At 40.9% G+C, this 17581-nt stretch overlaps 1 protein-coding gene across 5 annotated transcripts in view; it reads right to left on the minus strand.

The window, feature by feature from the left end:
* Nucleotides 1-17581, minus strand: part of cadm1b (cell adhesion molecule 1b) — a 125803-nt gene that overhangs the window by 35308 nt on the left and 72914 nt on the right. For 4 of the 5 annotated variants that reach the window (XM_029447027.1, XM_029447029.1, XM_029447026.1 and 1 more), the window contains exons 2-3: nucleotides 7304-7324; nucleotides 1590-1739 (exon numbers count right to left, since the gene is read on the minus strand). In XM_029447027.1, the coding sequence (XP_029302887.1) occupies nucleotides 1590-1739; nucleotides 7304-7324 (171 nt within the window). The remainder of the gene's footprint in view (nucleotides 1-1589; nucleotides 1740-7303; nucleotides 7325-17581) is intronic. The other variant, XM_029447028.1, reaches the window with a different exon arrangement.

Genomic DNA, 17581 nt, shown 5'->3' on the forward strand with positions numbered 1-17581 from the left:
GGTGTGTCTCTATGTTGCTGCTGTTTTCTTCCCTGTATACAAAGATCTGCCACTGTGTCGAGCGGCCCTGTTGACAGGTAACAATGCCACTGGCTGAGGGGGGTCCCCACAGAACCGGCAGTCCTTCAGGGGCAGAGTCTAGAATAGTGCTGCCATGGGGTTCACTAGACCCCATTTCAAGGACCACAAACTGCAGCAGCGGTCCAATAACACTTTAGACGCCTGTCAGTATATCTGACTTATTTTCAAATCTAATTGCAGATAAACAAAACCTTTTGTGTTTTGTAATTGTTAATGGAACGGCATTGACTAAGGCAGAGAAAATGACATGTCCACAGGCCCACATGGAGCAGCTTAAGATCAAAGAGGAAAAGGTTGTCTTAACCTCGTGGAAAGATTTCCTCAACAGCACAGAGCTAATATTGATTGTGACCGGGAGCTAATTATTCAGTGTTGCTTTTCTAAACTGACATTTCTAAGATGTAGAGCACAACCTATGCTTTATATAAATCTGTTCTTTATCGCCATATCCTCAGGTTGCTTTGGGTATTTTGTACAAATATGACGAAGATGTGTACTCAAAGTCCCCTGATGCTCTTCACAAGAGAGAAAATGGAACACACGACTCGCTACCTAGACTTGTGAAATAACAGCTGGGATGCAATATAGACTGGAATGAAGGGTGTTTCTCGTTCACCTTGAATCTTGGCTCAGATCCCAGATACAAACAAGTAAAAAAGGAGAGACAAAAACTTGGTAGAAGTAGGAGTAGCCCATATGCTCATGCATAATCATAATGTTCAATATCCTAATCTAAGAGATTATCGTAAAATCGAACAGTGACAAGGACAGAGAAGTATTCCCATTATGGAAGCACTGTGTATTATCTCATATTAATCTTGCCGCATTCTGAGCTTAATGACTTGTGTAAAAGCCAAAAAGTCAAGGACAGATGGAATCACGTTTAACTTAAAGCTATTGCTGATCTTGTTGTGATATCTGATACCTTCACTGTAAATGTCAAAACAGTTCCTTCAGGACAGGAGCCCTGAAATTTAAAATGTACACAAAAACACACATCTGTGGGGAAAACTGTTGTAGCGGCTCCTCTTGAGCAAGGATGTGAGGGATATGCTTTTCAACCACAAATTGGATTTTGAAAAGCAAATACAGTCATGCCATTGTCAAATATTACCACGCAGCTTTAGATTTGACTTTAAATAATTAAATAATTTGGGTTTTTGGGAAAAGCTTTGGTCATAATTAAGTAAGTAAAGCTTAAATAATTTCTGCTGAACAAATAACTTATGCGCTAGTTTGAACTTGATTTTTGTATACATTTAAAGATGATGTGGCTCTACAAGGTCAAATGGACTTTTACAAAACGGGTTATCATGAAACAATATAACCACAATTTTCCTTTAAAGTCCTGATGGAAGTATTTTTTGTGTGAAGCATTTGAAAAATGAAGCAGCTAGAATTTGAGGCAAACACTTTTCTTTTTAAGTGTGTTTGCATATTCATGCTGATTTACCAATTACCAATTAGTTCAGTAGAAATGGTTAACATTGTGTCTGAGGCACACTTACGTCTAACGTCCTTGAAGTAGATGGTTTGTCTGTTGGGATTGAGCAGCTGGATTACAGAGTCATCGTTGTTGTTCTTCACTCTGCAGCTGATGGTGGCCATTTCCCCCTCGATCACCGACACGTTGTCGGTCGCCAGGTTCAGACCATCGACTTCAAAACACAAGCAGAAAATACAGACGTGAAAAAAATTGCATTTCAGACGGGAGGCAAGCATTCCTGTCTGAATATTAGAAGCCTATCAAATATTTATATTTCTTATACAACAAGGACTGCATGTACACACATGCACAGTGTAAAGATACGTGAATAGGCTGCGTAGACTGTTCAGTTGCAGCCATGTCTAATCCTTTTAATATAAGAGCCATGTGCAATGTTTGTCACTATTGATCTCCCCAAGCTCAGAGTGGGCCCTGTGAGTCAGTGCCAGATGGGCTGTAAGCTCTGCTGCCCACAAAGGTAGGGAGAGAGGAGAGGGTAGGAAGAAAAAGAAACAAAGGAAGAGTGTAAGAAAGTGGCAAGTAATAGATAAGGGCCGGGTGGACGAGGGGAGAAAGAGAGGGGGAGTTAAACAGAATGAGAAGAGAGGGAATAGCCGGGCTGGATGCTGTTTATGGTTGAGCTTTATCAGAGCCCTCCATCTGAGGTTCCATGTGACCAATGTGCACTCCGTGTGCTCAGCTGTTCTGTATCTTTAGGAATAAAAGAGCTGTAAGCATCTGAGTCACTCTCTGTACACTGGCATTGTTGCCACAGAGAGCTGCTGGACCTTGTCATCCGTAACCTACACCTCACAAACACACAAAAAAGCCTGGCTTTAACTCTCCCACCCCATCTTCCAAGAGAAGGAGGAATAAAAAGTCACCTTGTCTTATATTTATCTGGCAGCAGCCAAAAAAGCGTAAGGAGAATGGTGAATATGATTTAATGCCTCAGATTCCCACCAGCGGCGGAACAACACTCCCAGCCACAGCCCCATGAAAACATCAAAAGCACATTTGCATGCCCGAGTTGTCTGATACCTCTATTGCATTCTGACATTTACAAAGTGGAGGAGAAAAAAACACCTGCATTTTCAGATAGTGATAATGGGAATAGACAGCCAAACTAACATGATTCAAAATGAACTCTGTGAATGCAGCAAGCAATAAGAAATTAACCTGTGGAGAAAAAGCTCCTCAGACCTGCCTGATGCAATGAACCACCCATTGTATTCCACTCTGCTGCCAGGGATCATGTTCAGGACAATAGGAAGGTAATAGGTAAAAACTGACACAGATTATGTCCAGAAAGTACACACTGCAGCCCAATAAAGGTTTTTAATGCACTTTATATTTACTACTTGTTAATGGGCATGGACATAATCTAATAAATTGTGAAATAGGACACGAACAAATGAAATAGTACAGCAGAACGTGATAGTTTATGATACTGGACAAAGGTGAATGAGTGTATAAATGAGGGAGAATATAAATCAATGTAACTTAACCTTTTTTTGCCCATTTTTTATAATGGCAATGCAGTTACGGAACGGCAGACGGAGATTGTGCACATCATGTCGGAAATACACGTCAAATGTTTGGATAATACAACACATATATTAGGCCTTTTATCTTACCTCGCCTGCTCTGTAGAAACTGTAATCATCCCTCAAATGTGTTTTATTCATGGTGACTAGTTAGTTGCAACAATAAGAGGAACACAGCACACACAGATGTATTAGCTAAATGGGTGATGGTGAACTCTTGAGAAAAATATTGCCAAACAAAAACACTGATACTTGATGATTCTGCAAAACCTCAGAATACGTCCGATGCCAACCTTTTTCTTGCTTTTTACAATTAATGTATTTGGCATCTACATCATAGTTAAGGCTACTGAGAAGTGTGGTCATGGCAGATTAACTTTAACATAAATTAACTTCACAATAGTTTGACATTTAATGCAGAGAGTTGTATGAGAATATCAGTACCAAATTTATATCTGTTTGTTAAATATAAGGGTACAGCCAGCAGCCTGTTGGTTTAGCTGGTTGGCTAAGCTAACGGCTGCTGGCCCTCCATAAATAGGCAAAGCAGCCTTGTGTTCAGCCTATTTCGCGGCCGGGCTGTTCCTTTTTTACACTTTGGTATTTGTAGAAATTGAGCAAATCACATATACGTGTTAAATGACCTTTAGTGGAGCCAGTAGACAGATTTAGTTATCTTTGGTTAGAGGCAGGCTAGCTGTTTCCCCCTCCTACGCTAAGCTAACCAGGTGCTGGCTCTACTGTAGCTACACGCATGTACACCGATATCAATTTTCTAACTCTCAGCAAGAATAAGCACACTTCCCAAAATATCCGTGTTCCAAGGTACGGTTAAGGTTAGGCAAGTTTACTTGATCATTTAAGGAATACATTAAATGTTTTCGGCCATTTGGCCCTATCAGAGTGACCAAGTAAACTTATAGCCTGCTTAAAAACCTACACTAACTTCAGGCATATTTCAGACTGCGAACCTCATTGTCTTTTGTCATGTATATTGTCCATGCATCTAGGATAACGTGCCATTTGGTCAGAGCGCAATGGTACCACTATAAATAGAATAAGGTTAGGCTAATAAAACATTCAAGGTTAGGGGAAAGATTGTCGTTACAGTTAATAAAACTGAACATTAATTGCAAGTCTGTGACAGGACATGAACTCCAGGCACATTACCTTACTTTGAGCTTTGCTATATGGAGCCCAATATGTTCTGCCTTGGCAATCGTCCAATATGGAAGTCATTTTTGTTTGATGCTGATGAGTTTAGTTCAAAATTGGTTTCCTGTACTTGTGGGCTTTACGGAGAGTGATGAGGAAAGAAAGACATACGCATAGACAAGCTGTGCTATGGTATAAATAGCCTATAATCTAATCTAATCAGCTAGCTTTTTCTCTCGAGTCATATAATTTTATCATGGTCAGGTAGTAGCATGGCCCAGTACTTGGTTGTGAAACATTGAATTAGTGAATGAATTTAGGAATGAGAAGAGTGAGCCATTAGTTACTTCCTTGCTACATAAAAAGAATGAATAAATAGAGATAATCATGGGCATCAATTCAAATCAAAATAGTCTTCATGTGGAGAGCTGAAGTGTGTAAGTTTGTAATGATATCAAGTGTGCTGGAGCTCCTCTGCACATGTGCTAAGTGTTGCAGAGGATGAGGCGAAAGCAATGTGAAGTGTTTTGATGTCTATTTTATTTCATCACTGTAAAAGTAATATACTTGGCAGTCAAAACAGCAACATAGCGCAGCCTCAAAGCAAGGTTATTCTGCTTCCAATCTGTTGGACTGAGAGAAAGGGAATGTAATAGATAAATTCTCCATAAGGTTTAGCAGCCCCAAGCAAGGTTGGTCCCCCTCCAATATCCTAGCCTAGGCTCATCTCCAATTCAAAACACACATAAATAACGTCGCTGTGATTAGCAATCCCATCAAAGTGAAAACAGGGCCACTTTGTGGAACATGGAGGGTTTTTGCAATTGGAGTAAACATTTTCAATTGCCTCGGCATCCTGGTCATGATTGGGTGTAAATGAGGAGAGGCAGTCATTAATTCAGGGTGGTGGGTGGGGATGGTGGGGGAGTGGGCAGAGGCATGGCACAGATGACTGGCTGATAAATTCACACTCATTCCAGCAGCTGTCTGGAAGAGTAAAGTGCCTGTATCTCTACACATGGCTGCCCTCCTGTTCCTGCATCACAACATACTGAATGAAACAGTCAGAGTGAAATACAGACCTTCAAAAGTCTGTGCGCTCTCTGAGGGGATGTACAATCTGGCATCAATGGTCTGGCATGGAGGCTCGCCTCATCAGCCGTACTCAAAATGCAAAACAGCAACTGCCCCCCAACCAATTTTAAAAGTTGACGAAATCAGGAAATATTAGCAGACTGGCTCCTCCAGCAGAAGTTCGGAGACAGGCACCTTTGAATCAAGCTGGCACCCTCTTTGAACTTTTCTCTCTTGTTTTCACATCAAAAGACATGAAAGGGGAAGCAAAAAGCAGGACAGCTAGCCCCCAATTCCTCTCCCTTGAGTCACCGCTGTCTGCAGCAGTCGTGTCCTTTCAAGGAACAACCAGGACTATAGCCGGTCATTAACAATAAAAAGTTCTGCCTTTCCTCCTCTGATGCTGCGTGCCTTTATCCAGCTCAGTCATTAAACCCTGATCCTCATGATGAAATGCTGTTTTAAGAATGTTCACAAGTGAGAAGTCTTCTGTCTCAGGGTTTAATTAGCGGCGTGCTATTTCTCCTAGGCCCTTTGCACGGGAAGGTTTCAAAAATTTCAAACCCACTAATTTGATCATCTTTTTTTTCTTTCTACCAAAGACAAGTTTCTTAGAACCTCAGTGGAATCGATTGTTTATTGATGCTACAACATGACTTGAAAACAGGCCTGTTCAGCCTGAGATACTCCCCGGGTAAAATGTTGAAAGTTATGTGTCACTTTGATTGATATATTTGAATGATTGTTACCAGTGTAATGACACATCCTTCATAAAGGGTCTATAAAAGGTAACTGAATCGCTTCACAGATCAGTTCCAAGCCGTGTTCACTTCCCTTCCAGAGGGTCAACATTTAGGTTTACAGTAAGGTTTATTAACTATTTCTGTAAAGCATTAGATCAAAATCAGTTATTATGCTTTGAAATAAGTATCCGACTCACTAATTAACCGCTCCCTTTTAAATGTTTTACTTTATTACTTCAGAAAAGGTATCGTGTTTCAAACTCACTTCTGTCTGTTACAGAAGAATGAATAAATTCCTAATACAGTAAACATTTAGGGCATTGCTTAAAAGTGTCTTTGGGATGCAAGAATCACAGTTTTAGTTTGTTTTTGGACGTACTGTAACATAATTTCAACATTGATCATTTATTAAAAAAAAAGGTGGTTGTGGCAATGTGTTTTGTTTTGTATTTTTCCCCTAATTTTGCTGATGTCATTTCAGCGAAAACCAGAGAATTACTGTCAATATTTCACTGTTACGTTACACCCTGTGGAAAAGAAAATAACATTACCACTGAAGGGTTAGTTCACCTCTTCAACTGAGGTGATAGTTTGTAGCTGGACATTCAGAGAAAAGTAGGAGACAGCCTTCATGTTCCTAAAGAAGACCAGATGTGTTACTGTTTTACATTCTAACAATTCTGTACAACTTTAAGTTCTTTGTGTTTATTAATAATTTGCAAATGTTGTCATGCTAACATGCAAAGATGTTGAACATGGTAAACATTACACCTGCCTTTAGCATTTAGCTCAAAGCACAGCTGTGACTAAGTACAGCTCACTGAGCTGCTAACATGTCAGTAGAAAGTCTTGTTTTCCTTAAGAGAGATAGTTATTTTGTCGTTGGTATAATTACAATTGGTAAATTGCACCGCAGTAGAGCTCAGTTAAAAGCTAATTAAAACAGACCAACTTAAGTGGCAACCAAGTGGTCTGAAAACAAATTGAAATCTGCCATTACATGTGGCGAAATGTTGATTTGAGAATTAAGAATAAAAAGAGTGGATCTGCATTGTGAGTGTGCGGCTCTCTCCTCTTCTCCTGCAAAGAAAACACAACCATTCATGTAAATATGCACAGATAAACAGACTGCGATGGACAGCCAATCAACAGACGCAGACAGAAGCAAGCGCTTCCAAATGAACAGCAGGTAGCAAAAAAAAAAAAAGAACGAGTACCTGTCACGGTTTCAGCAGATCCTGTTGCAGAGCAGGACGAGGACGAGAGCAGAAGAGAAGAGAAAAAAAACAGTAAACAGGTTGTGAGCAGAGAGCCATATTCCACTGGTGAAAAAACATAGTGATAAAAAAAAGGCTGTTAAAATTCATAAAATTCAAGCTCCATATGCTTTTTGTGTAAAATCTAACCAATTAAAAGAAACACAAAAGGGATCATAATGAGTTTTTTCAATAAAGTCATTCTATTTTTCCACAGGTGTAGGATCTCCGACATAATGAACCATTTTTCTCTCTTCATCCAGCGATATATAAATATGGAGGAACAGAGGGAATATGTGGACTGTGTTTTCTCCCCCCTCATGTCTCTGATTGAGATTCCAGCCAGCCTCGCTCTGGAGCAGCCACTGCCTGGAGGCGCTCCCCTAGGACCCTGCCGTGTATCCTGGAGAAGAGAGCACCCATTCGGAACGGTGCCCACCCAAACTGGCATCTCACAGGGCATGGGAGACTGGCGTGTTCCCAAGTCCCCGCAGCAGTGCTCAGGGCCTGTACCCTCGGGAGAGCTTCCATCATTCATTGTCTGCTATTCATAAACAACCACCATCCACTCTCTGTCTCTCTCGCTCACACCTCCTCACTTGCCCTCTGTTGCACTTCCATTTCTAAATTTTTTATATTTCACACACCGTATTTAATTTTATTGACATTTCACACAAACTTTGGAGCTTCTTTACTCTGGCTGTGAGCAATGTGGGCTCTAGTGCCCGGCGTACAGTATGTTAAAGTGACTGCTTGTCTCACTTGTCATTGCCGGAGTAATAAGGGTGTAAGGTATGACACATGTCCTTGTTATACTCCTTTGTGCATTTTCAATGTGTCAGCAATTCCCTCAGGACAAAAGACGTGTGGGTGAGAAATCACACACGATGAGAAACACATTTCGAACAATTGTCCAGGAGCCTATGCTTCTTTGAAAAACTTCAAGTGTCATTCAAAATGTTTTCTTTATTATGCCATAATTCAATATAATGAGGCTTCTGGGGCAATTCTGCTTAAGCTGAGAGTGATTGGAACAAAAAGAGGCCGCGAGGGTGATAGCCAGACTCAAACTCGGGCTTGAATGAGCACAACGTATGCCGGTCTAACCAGCCCTCAGGACAGCCCATAATGAGGTTTTTGAGCTGCTTTAATTGCCAGGTAATTATAATGTTGTAGCAACATTATGTAAATTATTCATTATCATCTTGTATGTGTAGTATATCCGCCCTTGTTTTACGTTACAAGATTGTAAGACAGAAAGATGTATCGCCCTGTCAACAGAGACCTATATCTTAACAGAGAGACTTGTGATGTGGTGCGGTGACACCTTCCCTAACCCTTCAGTATGATCCACTTCCTGCTGGTGGCCTCTGAAGGGGCTATAAATAGTGTTGTGGCGTGTCTGCCGTGCTCCCCTTCTCTCCTCTGTACCTGCAGCACATTAGGTAGAAGTTATGAGGTGCCAGCTCGCCTGTGATTAGATGTCATGGCTGTCGCTCTGCTTAGACAGTGCTGATAGACAGATTTCTGGGGAAATGCGTGTGATGGCATTCGTGCGAGTGCAGCCGTTGCACCAATCTGTCAATCACGGCGGATGAGAGCAGGCAGGCCAACCATCCTCCAAATAATGTCTTTCCTTGTCTACTCTCCTCTTCTCCTTTTCATCCAGAAGCATTATGTTCGTAAACAGAAAAGTGGAACATTTCCACCTACATTGATGATACATCTCCTTGCTCGTTGTTAACATTTGAAAGGACTTATTTTTGTACTGCATTATGTTTTCTATAAGACGCGAGGCTCCAAGTGCTCTGCCATTCAGGGATCTGTGTTCAACCCATTGCCACCCCTACGAATCCATAATAATCTGCACTTTTTTTTTGTCACTGAGACAAACTAAGATCTCAGGAGACAGGCTGTCTGTGTGGTAAGAGTGGCATACAGCCTCTCCCTCTCTCTTTATGGCTGCTGCTCAGTAAAAGCAGTGGGGTAACACTAATGAGGCAACATTTCTTCTCAGTACTAGTGTGATGCCTTTGAATTAATGTTCTTCCTTTCAGGTAAAACATTCCCTTGCTTATTTATGCTCATGATCTGCAGCGTGTTGCATGTCAACCTAGTGTGTGATCGCACTGCATAAGAGGACATAAGAGAATTGGATGCTGGAACTCTGTACTTCCCCGTAGAGATCCACACCTGTGTGTGTGTGTGTGTGTGTGTGCGTGTGTGTGTTTGTGTGTGTGTGTGTGTGTGTGTGTGTGTGTGTGTGTGTGTGTGTGTGTGTGTATGTGTGTGTGTGTGTGTAACGATGCCGTCTCACTGTGTGGAGCCCACTGTGTTTTCATTTAATTAGATGGATCAGAGGTGGGCTTCAAACTTTTTCTCTTAAAGAAAATCGGATGGAGAAGCGAACTCCTGCAGAGTGGACCCAATAAACACAGACGACTTCTGAGGTTAGGATTTTCACAAAGGAAACCGATCAAAGAGTTTCGGCTGTCCTCACAAAAAAAAAGAAAAACAGCGTCCGACACCTAATGTACGTCTTTGTTGTCAGGCATACTCAGTTTCAAATCCACATTAAATTATTCACACATTATCTATAGATGCCCTTGACTAACTATATGGGAAATATTTCTGGAGATTTAACAAAACAACTCAGGGTCCACCTAATAGCATTTCCCAGAGCTTTCGACCTCATCACGCGGTCTTCATTAGCAGATAATTACATTTCAACATATCCATCTACATGGCAACTGTGTAAGTTGCATGTCTAAGCAACATTGTAAAAAGTCAGAATCTAGCATCTCAAATTGACCTATTTCCTGGTTGTCTTTGTCTTCTATGACAGCAAACTGAATACCTTTGAGTTTGTGACAGTTTGTTGGACAAATATGTTATTATATGTGAATTTGGACTAGATCATGACTTTTTGTAGACATAACGATTCATTGAGAAAATAATCGTCAGATTCATAGATAATAAAAAAATCATATTTGTTGCAGCCCTACTTCTTATGCTGATGAAGATACAATTGTACAGTTGAAATCTCCGGAAAAAGCTAGTAAGTGGACCTACAATTTCCAAGGTCAATAATTGTGCGTATTAGTGGATGCTTTCACTTTAACAGATGATGCATTTGTGGCTGTAATGGCTTGGTTATCCTCTGTTTTAGTTTTTGTGCATTATTAATTAATTTAGCTGCATTTTATTCACCGACTTGACCTGATTCTTTTATTATTATCAGCTCTCAGGTACAGCCTAATCTAGCCCAGCCTGTCAGTGAGATATCAAAAAACACTCACCTGCAAACACTACTGGGAATACTCAGATTAATTCTCCCCAGAGTCGACTGAAACATATTAATCAAGTTGGCTTACCGGAGATGCAACGCATGTTTCTGCACAATAAACTGTAATAAGCAGGAGATTTTGCCAGTAACCCCTCAGAGGTGGTTAATTGCTGCCTGTTAATGGGATATGCTTTGTAAATGTCCAATCTATGACCTGAATGTTTGTGTTGTACTCCTGAACCTGTACTAAACCAGGAGGACACATACAGTTGAAGACAGCTTTTACTCTAAGAGATTAAGGGATAATCCTTCAGAAATGCTGGCAGATAAAAAGCAGATATATTGAATTTGGTGCTCTGCCTCCTCTTAGTAAAGTGCTATAGTCATCTACAATATCACATAAATAATAATAGATGGATGTTCTTATGAAAAAAAGGTTCAAATTAAGACATTTCAGCATCAGTAAAGTCTTTGAAAACCAGAGAAAGGGTGCGTAACCTCATAAGTGTGTGTGACTGGGTCCTGTCACTCACAACGCACATGGAAATGTCTCTGCAGTTGACACGCACATAAAAAGAAGCTGCAAACAGAAACCAGCCGCTTTAATGACAACTCAGGTAGCGTTTGGCTCTCACAGTCGTGTCAAGAAAAAAGAGCGCGCTAACACATTCCTGACTACTGTAGATGCCAGGCTGCTGTTCCACACAGCCTCACATGACAGACACCGAGCTCTCCCTGTTACTCAAATAAAAAGGCATCGAAATGCAAAAAAATAAAAATAAAATAAAAAAAAGACAGCAATTGCTTAAAATCACGGTGACACATCTATCAAAAGGTAATTTTTCATAATAAAGCAAGACTTCTACCAGGCAGGAAAACTCAAATCAACATAGTATGAGGCAGGAAGAGCATTATACTAACACACTATTAAGTCATGCTGAATTTGACAAATGCAGTAACTTCAGAGGTCTATAAATCACCAAGCAACTGCATTCGCTGGGAGGTACAATGATTTCCCTTTTCCTACGAGGCACAATCATTCACTCTGTTATGTTAACAAGACTGGTTGACTGAGCATGGACTTAAGTGCAGCAGCGGCAGTGTGCTCTGCACCCAAAAACCAATGCAGCAGAGAGATTCTTGCTTAAAGCCGAAGCAAAGCTTAACCTCTGGCAAAGTGACACATCACATCTCGTGCGGATGTCTATTTCGGGTGACACTGCATCTTTTTGTGTTTTTCTCCTCAGAGGGAGGAGGCACTGCTGCGAAGCCTCTTTTCAGCCCCGTTCTCAGTTTTTTTTTTTCTCAAAGAAAAGTTGCGGCAGGAGTGCTGCATTTATTACCACAGGAGAGAAACTGGAGCTCTGATTCAAAGAGCAGCCCTGCCTGGATCAAAACACACGCAGAACGTTTCAAATCAAAGCCTCCAAAGAGTCTTGAGGGAGGGATTTTTGCTATTGTGTAATGTAATGCCTCACCTATAGTATGGGTTCTAGCCAGGAAAGCTCACATGAGCAATGTTCACAGAAGCAATGTGTGTGTGCTTTCTGTCTGCCAGCATATCTGCTTACTCACTGTGAAGGTGCATACATCTGCACAAGGCTTTCTGTGTGTGTGTGTGTGTGTGTGTGTGTGTGTGTGTGTGTGTGTGTGTGTGTGTGTGTGTGTTTGTGTGTGTGTGTGTGTGTGTGTGAGGGGTAATTAGGACATTAGGAGAAGCTTCTGACAGGCTTGTCATCGCCACAGCCTGCCCAGTGGAAAAGAGGTGGTCAGAGGGGTAAGTGGGGGTCCGGCAGGGTCAAGAGACAGCTGCTGCACCACCACTGTCTGGAAGCTCTCAGAGAATATTAAACCACCGGGGCCTCGGCCAAGACGCTCCCTCATTTATGGAATACACAAAGCTGTTTAACAAGGAGGCAGCGACTAATTTATTCCCACTGTTATAAAAGTGCTATTGTTTATTATCCTGAAACATGAGAGCATAAACATAAAAAGACCAAAAATAAATGGCGATGGCATCGAGGTAATTGAGGTTATTTTGTAAATCAGTGAATTTAGAACGCAATGATTGTTGTTCTCATTGTTTTCTCTACGGATGATAAATCGCTGTGGTCTCACGCCTGTCTCCAGCAGAGAGAGGCTCTATTATTACAATATGAGACATATTAAATACATCCCCAAAGGCTGATGACCTTGGTGATGGCATACCATTAATAGTTTGGATGGATTATTATCATCACAACAATAACATGCCTCTTTATTTCTGTTTCACTTTTCCTAACACCTGTGCTCATTCTCTGGCTGCCACTGCTCATATACTCATAATCACATCTATCAGCCCAAAACGTTAACTGCATCCGGGGACGCTAAACACGTCCATTTGTTTGCAGATGTAATGTCTTTTGCACGCCTCAATCAGGCACCTGTCAGACACACACCTGCTACCTCTGTGCTAAGAAAAAAGGCAGAGGGAAGGCCTTTTGTTTCCTCACAGAGTTTATAATCAGCGCGTTGTTTCCAATCTTCTTCCACCATTTTTCAATTTCCCTTTTCTCAGTCAAATCACTGCTATCAATCAGGTGCATGTTTGAGAGAGGAGAGAGCGAGCAAGCGAGTGTATGTGTGTGTGTGTGTGTGTGTGTGTGTGTGTGTGTGTGTGTATGTGTGTGTGTGTGTGTGTGTGTGTGTTAGAGAGAGTGAAAGAGGGGGAAGTTCCTTGATGGAACCGTCTCCAGCCCTAGGCCTCATTAGTCAGAGACTGCAGAAGGAAATGTGTGTGTGAATGTGAGCGGCTGACGCATATGTGTGTAATAAAAATGAATACTGGTAGAGTGTGTCTGTCAATATGAGGCCATTTAACATTCCCCATTCTATCCAAATGATGCACAGCAGACATTATGCTCTCTATTTGAGTTCTCCTCTAAATGGATACTCAACCCAGTATGTTCTATCTATTATATTTGTGCCCTTTCTTTCCACTGTGCTTACTGATATCATGGCACAAGATGACCTATAATGTCTCAAAAACAATTTATGTGCAACCATGAGAACATCTTTTCCGTATCAGCATGCCCGTGCTGTGAAAACGTCTCAGAAACGAATGCGGTTGACTGATGTTGCAGCCAACACAAATCAAACCGTAACAGCTGCATAGGCACAAGCCATATTGATCTCATGCGACAAGAAGCGCTCGCAGTGCATCTACATCTTTGAAGAGAGTCAACTTAATCGCTTTGATAGTCTGTTTTACTGAACACGCCCACTCTTACAACAGAAATAGCACCTGTTAACATTCATGAGGCACAAATTAGGAAACAAACACAAGCAGTGAATAAAGGATGAGCAAACACAAAGAGTCTAGATTATTGCCAACGTGGCAATATGGTCGATATTTACTGAGTGTATTGATTATAAAACAAAAATATATTTGAAGTGGCCGTACAAAATGGCAACTATAGTAAATTCACAATGGCAGGGTAATATACGGCTTCACTGCTTTCATTTATTCACAGCTTGACATTTCCTCCCTTCCACAGAGTGTGCTCTAACTGTGTGCCAATGGCCACATCATTTAGACTGGACCCGCATGAATATTTAACATTAGTGCCTGGCTCGTAGCTCGCTGAAAATGAATTATTTTTAGTGGGCTTTGCAGAGGCGCCATGGAAAACCCTCACTCCAGTGATGAATCGCTGGAGAGTTTATGTTGTATTAAGCAGGCAAAACAAATGGCTATCAATCATTTGACGCTTTCCATGCTTGCCAGCTACACATATCCCTTCCCCCCTTTGCTGAGAGATCAGCTGCCCGCCTCGGGTGTGTAAAAAAGCGTCAGCCTCGAGTTCACTGGTGTTTATTGACAAGCCCTCTGTGGAGGAAGAAGACAAACACTACATAGCATTATATAATAGTCTTGTGTACACTGTTTATACCTACTGCTAAATTGCTGCTGTTATGCTGCTCTTGTATACTTTCTATTTTTACTTATTTTATTATTTTAGTTTTATATACCTTTATATACTCTTATTTAGTTTTTACTATCTCTATGTGTTTGTATTACTTATTATGTTCAATTAAGGTTGATATTGTCTTATATTACCTATGATAATAAACCATTTTGAGGCAACAGAGCGTCTAATTAAACTGCACGTAATAAGCATTAAATAAACTATATTCTATTAGTTTTCTCTACGAGATTTAGGAGCTGCAACTTATGATTATTTTCATTATCAATTAATTAAATGATTATGTTCTAAATTATCTGATTAAGCATGTTAGTCTGTACAATGATAATCAATAATAAATAATAGCAAATAATGCTTCTTATAATGTAAGTAATGTCTTCAAATCAATGTATCATTATATAAAACATCAGCAAATGTGGTGTAATCTTTGGTTGTCAATCAACAACGGTGATCTTACATTGTACTGTGAGACGACATCCGTCCACCAACAGGTCAACAAACACAGGCTGTGTCAAAATTCATTAATTAAATGCCTCAAAGATTATATTGTACAGACTTGCGCAGATTGCAAGTGTAACCTTGTAACCTTGTTATTGTCTATAAGCAACCTCTGCTGTATCAACTGGGATAATAAACCATTTGAGGCAACAGAGAACAATTGCATCATAGTAGCCCAGCACAGACTCCAGAACATGTTGTGAGCTTGGTTTCCGCTACGATTTTTAACTCCATCCACTTAAAATGGAAAGAACTCAACCAGATAATGTCCAACTAATGATCAAATTACAGAAGGATGTCCCACTGGTTGGGACGGCCAATTCAAACTCTGAGCCGCCAAAAAGGGTTTAAACCCACAAAACCTTATTTCAAATTCTAGAGAAATTTCCAAAGATACTAAATATCTCAAACTGGATCTTTAGAGGAAAAGGGAACACAAAATGATATGTAGAATATTTTCATTTGTGTCTCAGTGTAAACAACTATAGCTTCAATGAAGAGTTGATTAAGTAGAGTAATAGCATGTTTAGGAAACTTGATATTAAAAAGCTTCACTAGGTCTTACAAAGTGAAGTATTTGGACATTTGTTTAATGTGCAATTAAGCAGAATTCTGCATCGGCATGAATTGTTTTCAAGTCTATCCAGAAACAGAAAAAGGTTGAGCAGAATGTTTACTTTTATAACAGCCACCATGTTTTTCAGCATAGATCAATATCTGTTCATCAAATAGTATCCTACATTTGTACAATTAGGTGAAGGGGCATAGGTCAGGTGATGTTGATGTTTGTGTGAAGAACAGGTCTATTGCGTCTTGCCATGTCAAGGCCGGTGGTACGAAGATGTGAACTTTGCAAATAAATACAGTCACCTGCACAAATGAAATTGCTTCCAAAAGAAACCTTTGTGAGCATAAAGTAGTAGTTCTAATAGAGGAAGTAGGGAAAGCTCAGATTGCGACCAACATGGGCTTTTTATCAGCATGGAGCTCTGTGGATAAATAACAGACGATTAAATGAGCTCTTCATGCATCCCCTACCTGCTTTGAGTAGTTTTATTTGATTGGCTACGTAATTACCTTAACATTGGTTAATTGCTAGTTAATTTACCTCTAATTGCAATCACATAACCCTTTAGTCTGCCAATCAGTAATTTAAAAATCACGTATAAATTCAGTAAGCTAAAACACAAATGCACACAAGTGACCCGAAAACGCCGGTGTGACACACACACACACACACACACACACACACACACACACACACACACACACACACACACACACACACACACACACACACACACACACACACAGTTTACAGATTCTCGGATTACTTGACAGTTTCATTAAGACAGATTACTGTGACCCTGAAGTTTTAATCTTCCAGATAAAGTGAAGCTGTTTTTACACCCATCCTCAAGGATGCACTTAATTTTCAACAACATCCAACCTGAGATGAGATTTGGCCTTTCTCAAATACAATCTGAATTGCTCCAATTGATTAAACAGAAGCTGGCAGGCTGAACAGAGCAGAGCCGAGTACAAACTCGTCCACACAGCCACTGGCTACTGTGGACACAAGATTGAGGGTAAGATATCTGTGAGTGGCCTGGCACCTGAGTAAGAGAGATAGTCCTGCTTACTTGGGGAGGGAGGGGTGGGCAGGTCAGACTGGGTGGTTTTGCCTGTGTTTCCCCTTCAGGTGAATATTTTATGGATGTGCGATACAGTTCAGATGACAGTTTGAGATGAGTTGGCATGCAGGCGGCAAGAGTTCAGCCATTTATTAGAAGGAAGGGAGTGCGGCACTGAGGAGAGTGAGGCTGAATCTGAGAAAAGTGTTAGTAGCTGTTAATGTGAGTCTCAAAAAAACAAAAGTTTGTGATCGCACGTGTATGCATGCACATGTGTGTGATATAAATGAGTGCAATCTGCATCCGGAGCCCATGAAAAAGAAGAGGCACCGGCAGTACAGATGTGCTTCTCTCTGAGCCCAACATGAAACACAGGAAACAGCCCCTTTGATCATTACCTACCTGTCAGTCTGCCCTCCATAGGGACTGCCTGTTACGACTGCTGATGTGCCGCACTGACAGGCCAGAAACACACTCGCAAACTCAAACACATCGAGAAAAAAGGCAGCACCGCTATGAGCCTGACTGTTGCCGGCACTCAAACCCGTCCCTGAGGAGCCATAACAATGACGACCAATGGTGTGGGCAAAGCGCAGTTTTATTATTCTATATTTGGATTCCAATTAGCCTCGGTGACTGCGAGGCTTGCTGGGGGTCCACACTCACATTCGTACCAATGGGCAATTTAGTCTCCGCTCCCCATGATTGTATGTTGAGTGTGGGAGGAAACAAGCAGGACCTGTTTCGTCAAATGGAGAACATTTCTAGAAGTAGTCAAAGGCAAACAAGCTTCTCCATGTTCATTTGTTTTACTTATTGCTGCATCAGTAGGTATCCTAAAACCTGCTGAGAAAAT

This window comes from Cottoperca gobio, chromosome 13 (genome assembly GCF_900634415.1).
Source record: "Cottoperca gobio chromosome 13, fCotGob3.1, whole genome shotgun sequence".
Classification (NCBI taxonomy): Eukaryota; Metazoa; Chordata; class Actinopteri; order Perciformes; family Bovichtidae; genus Cottoperca; species Cottoperca gobio.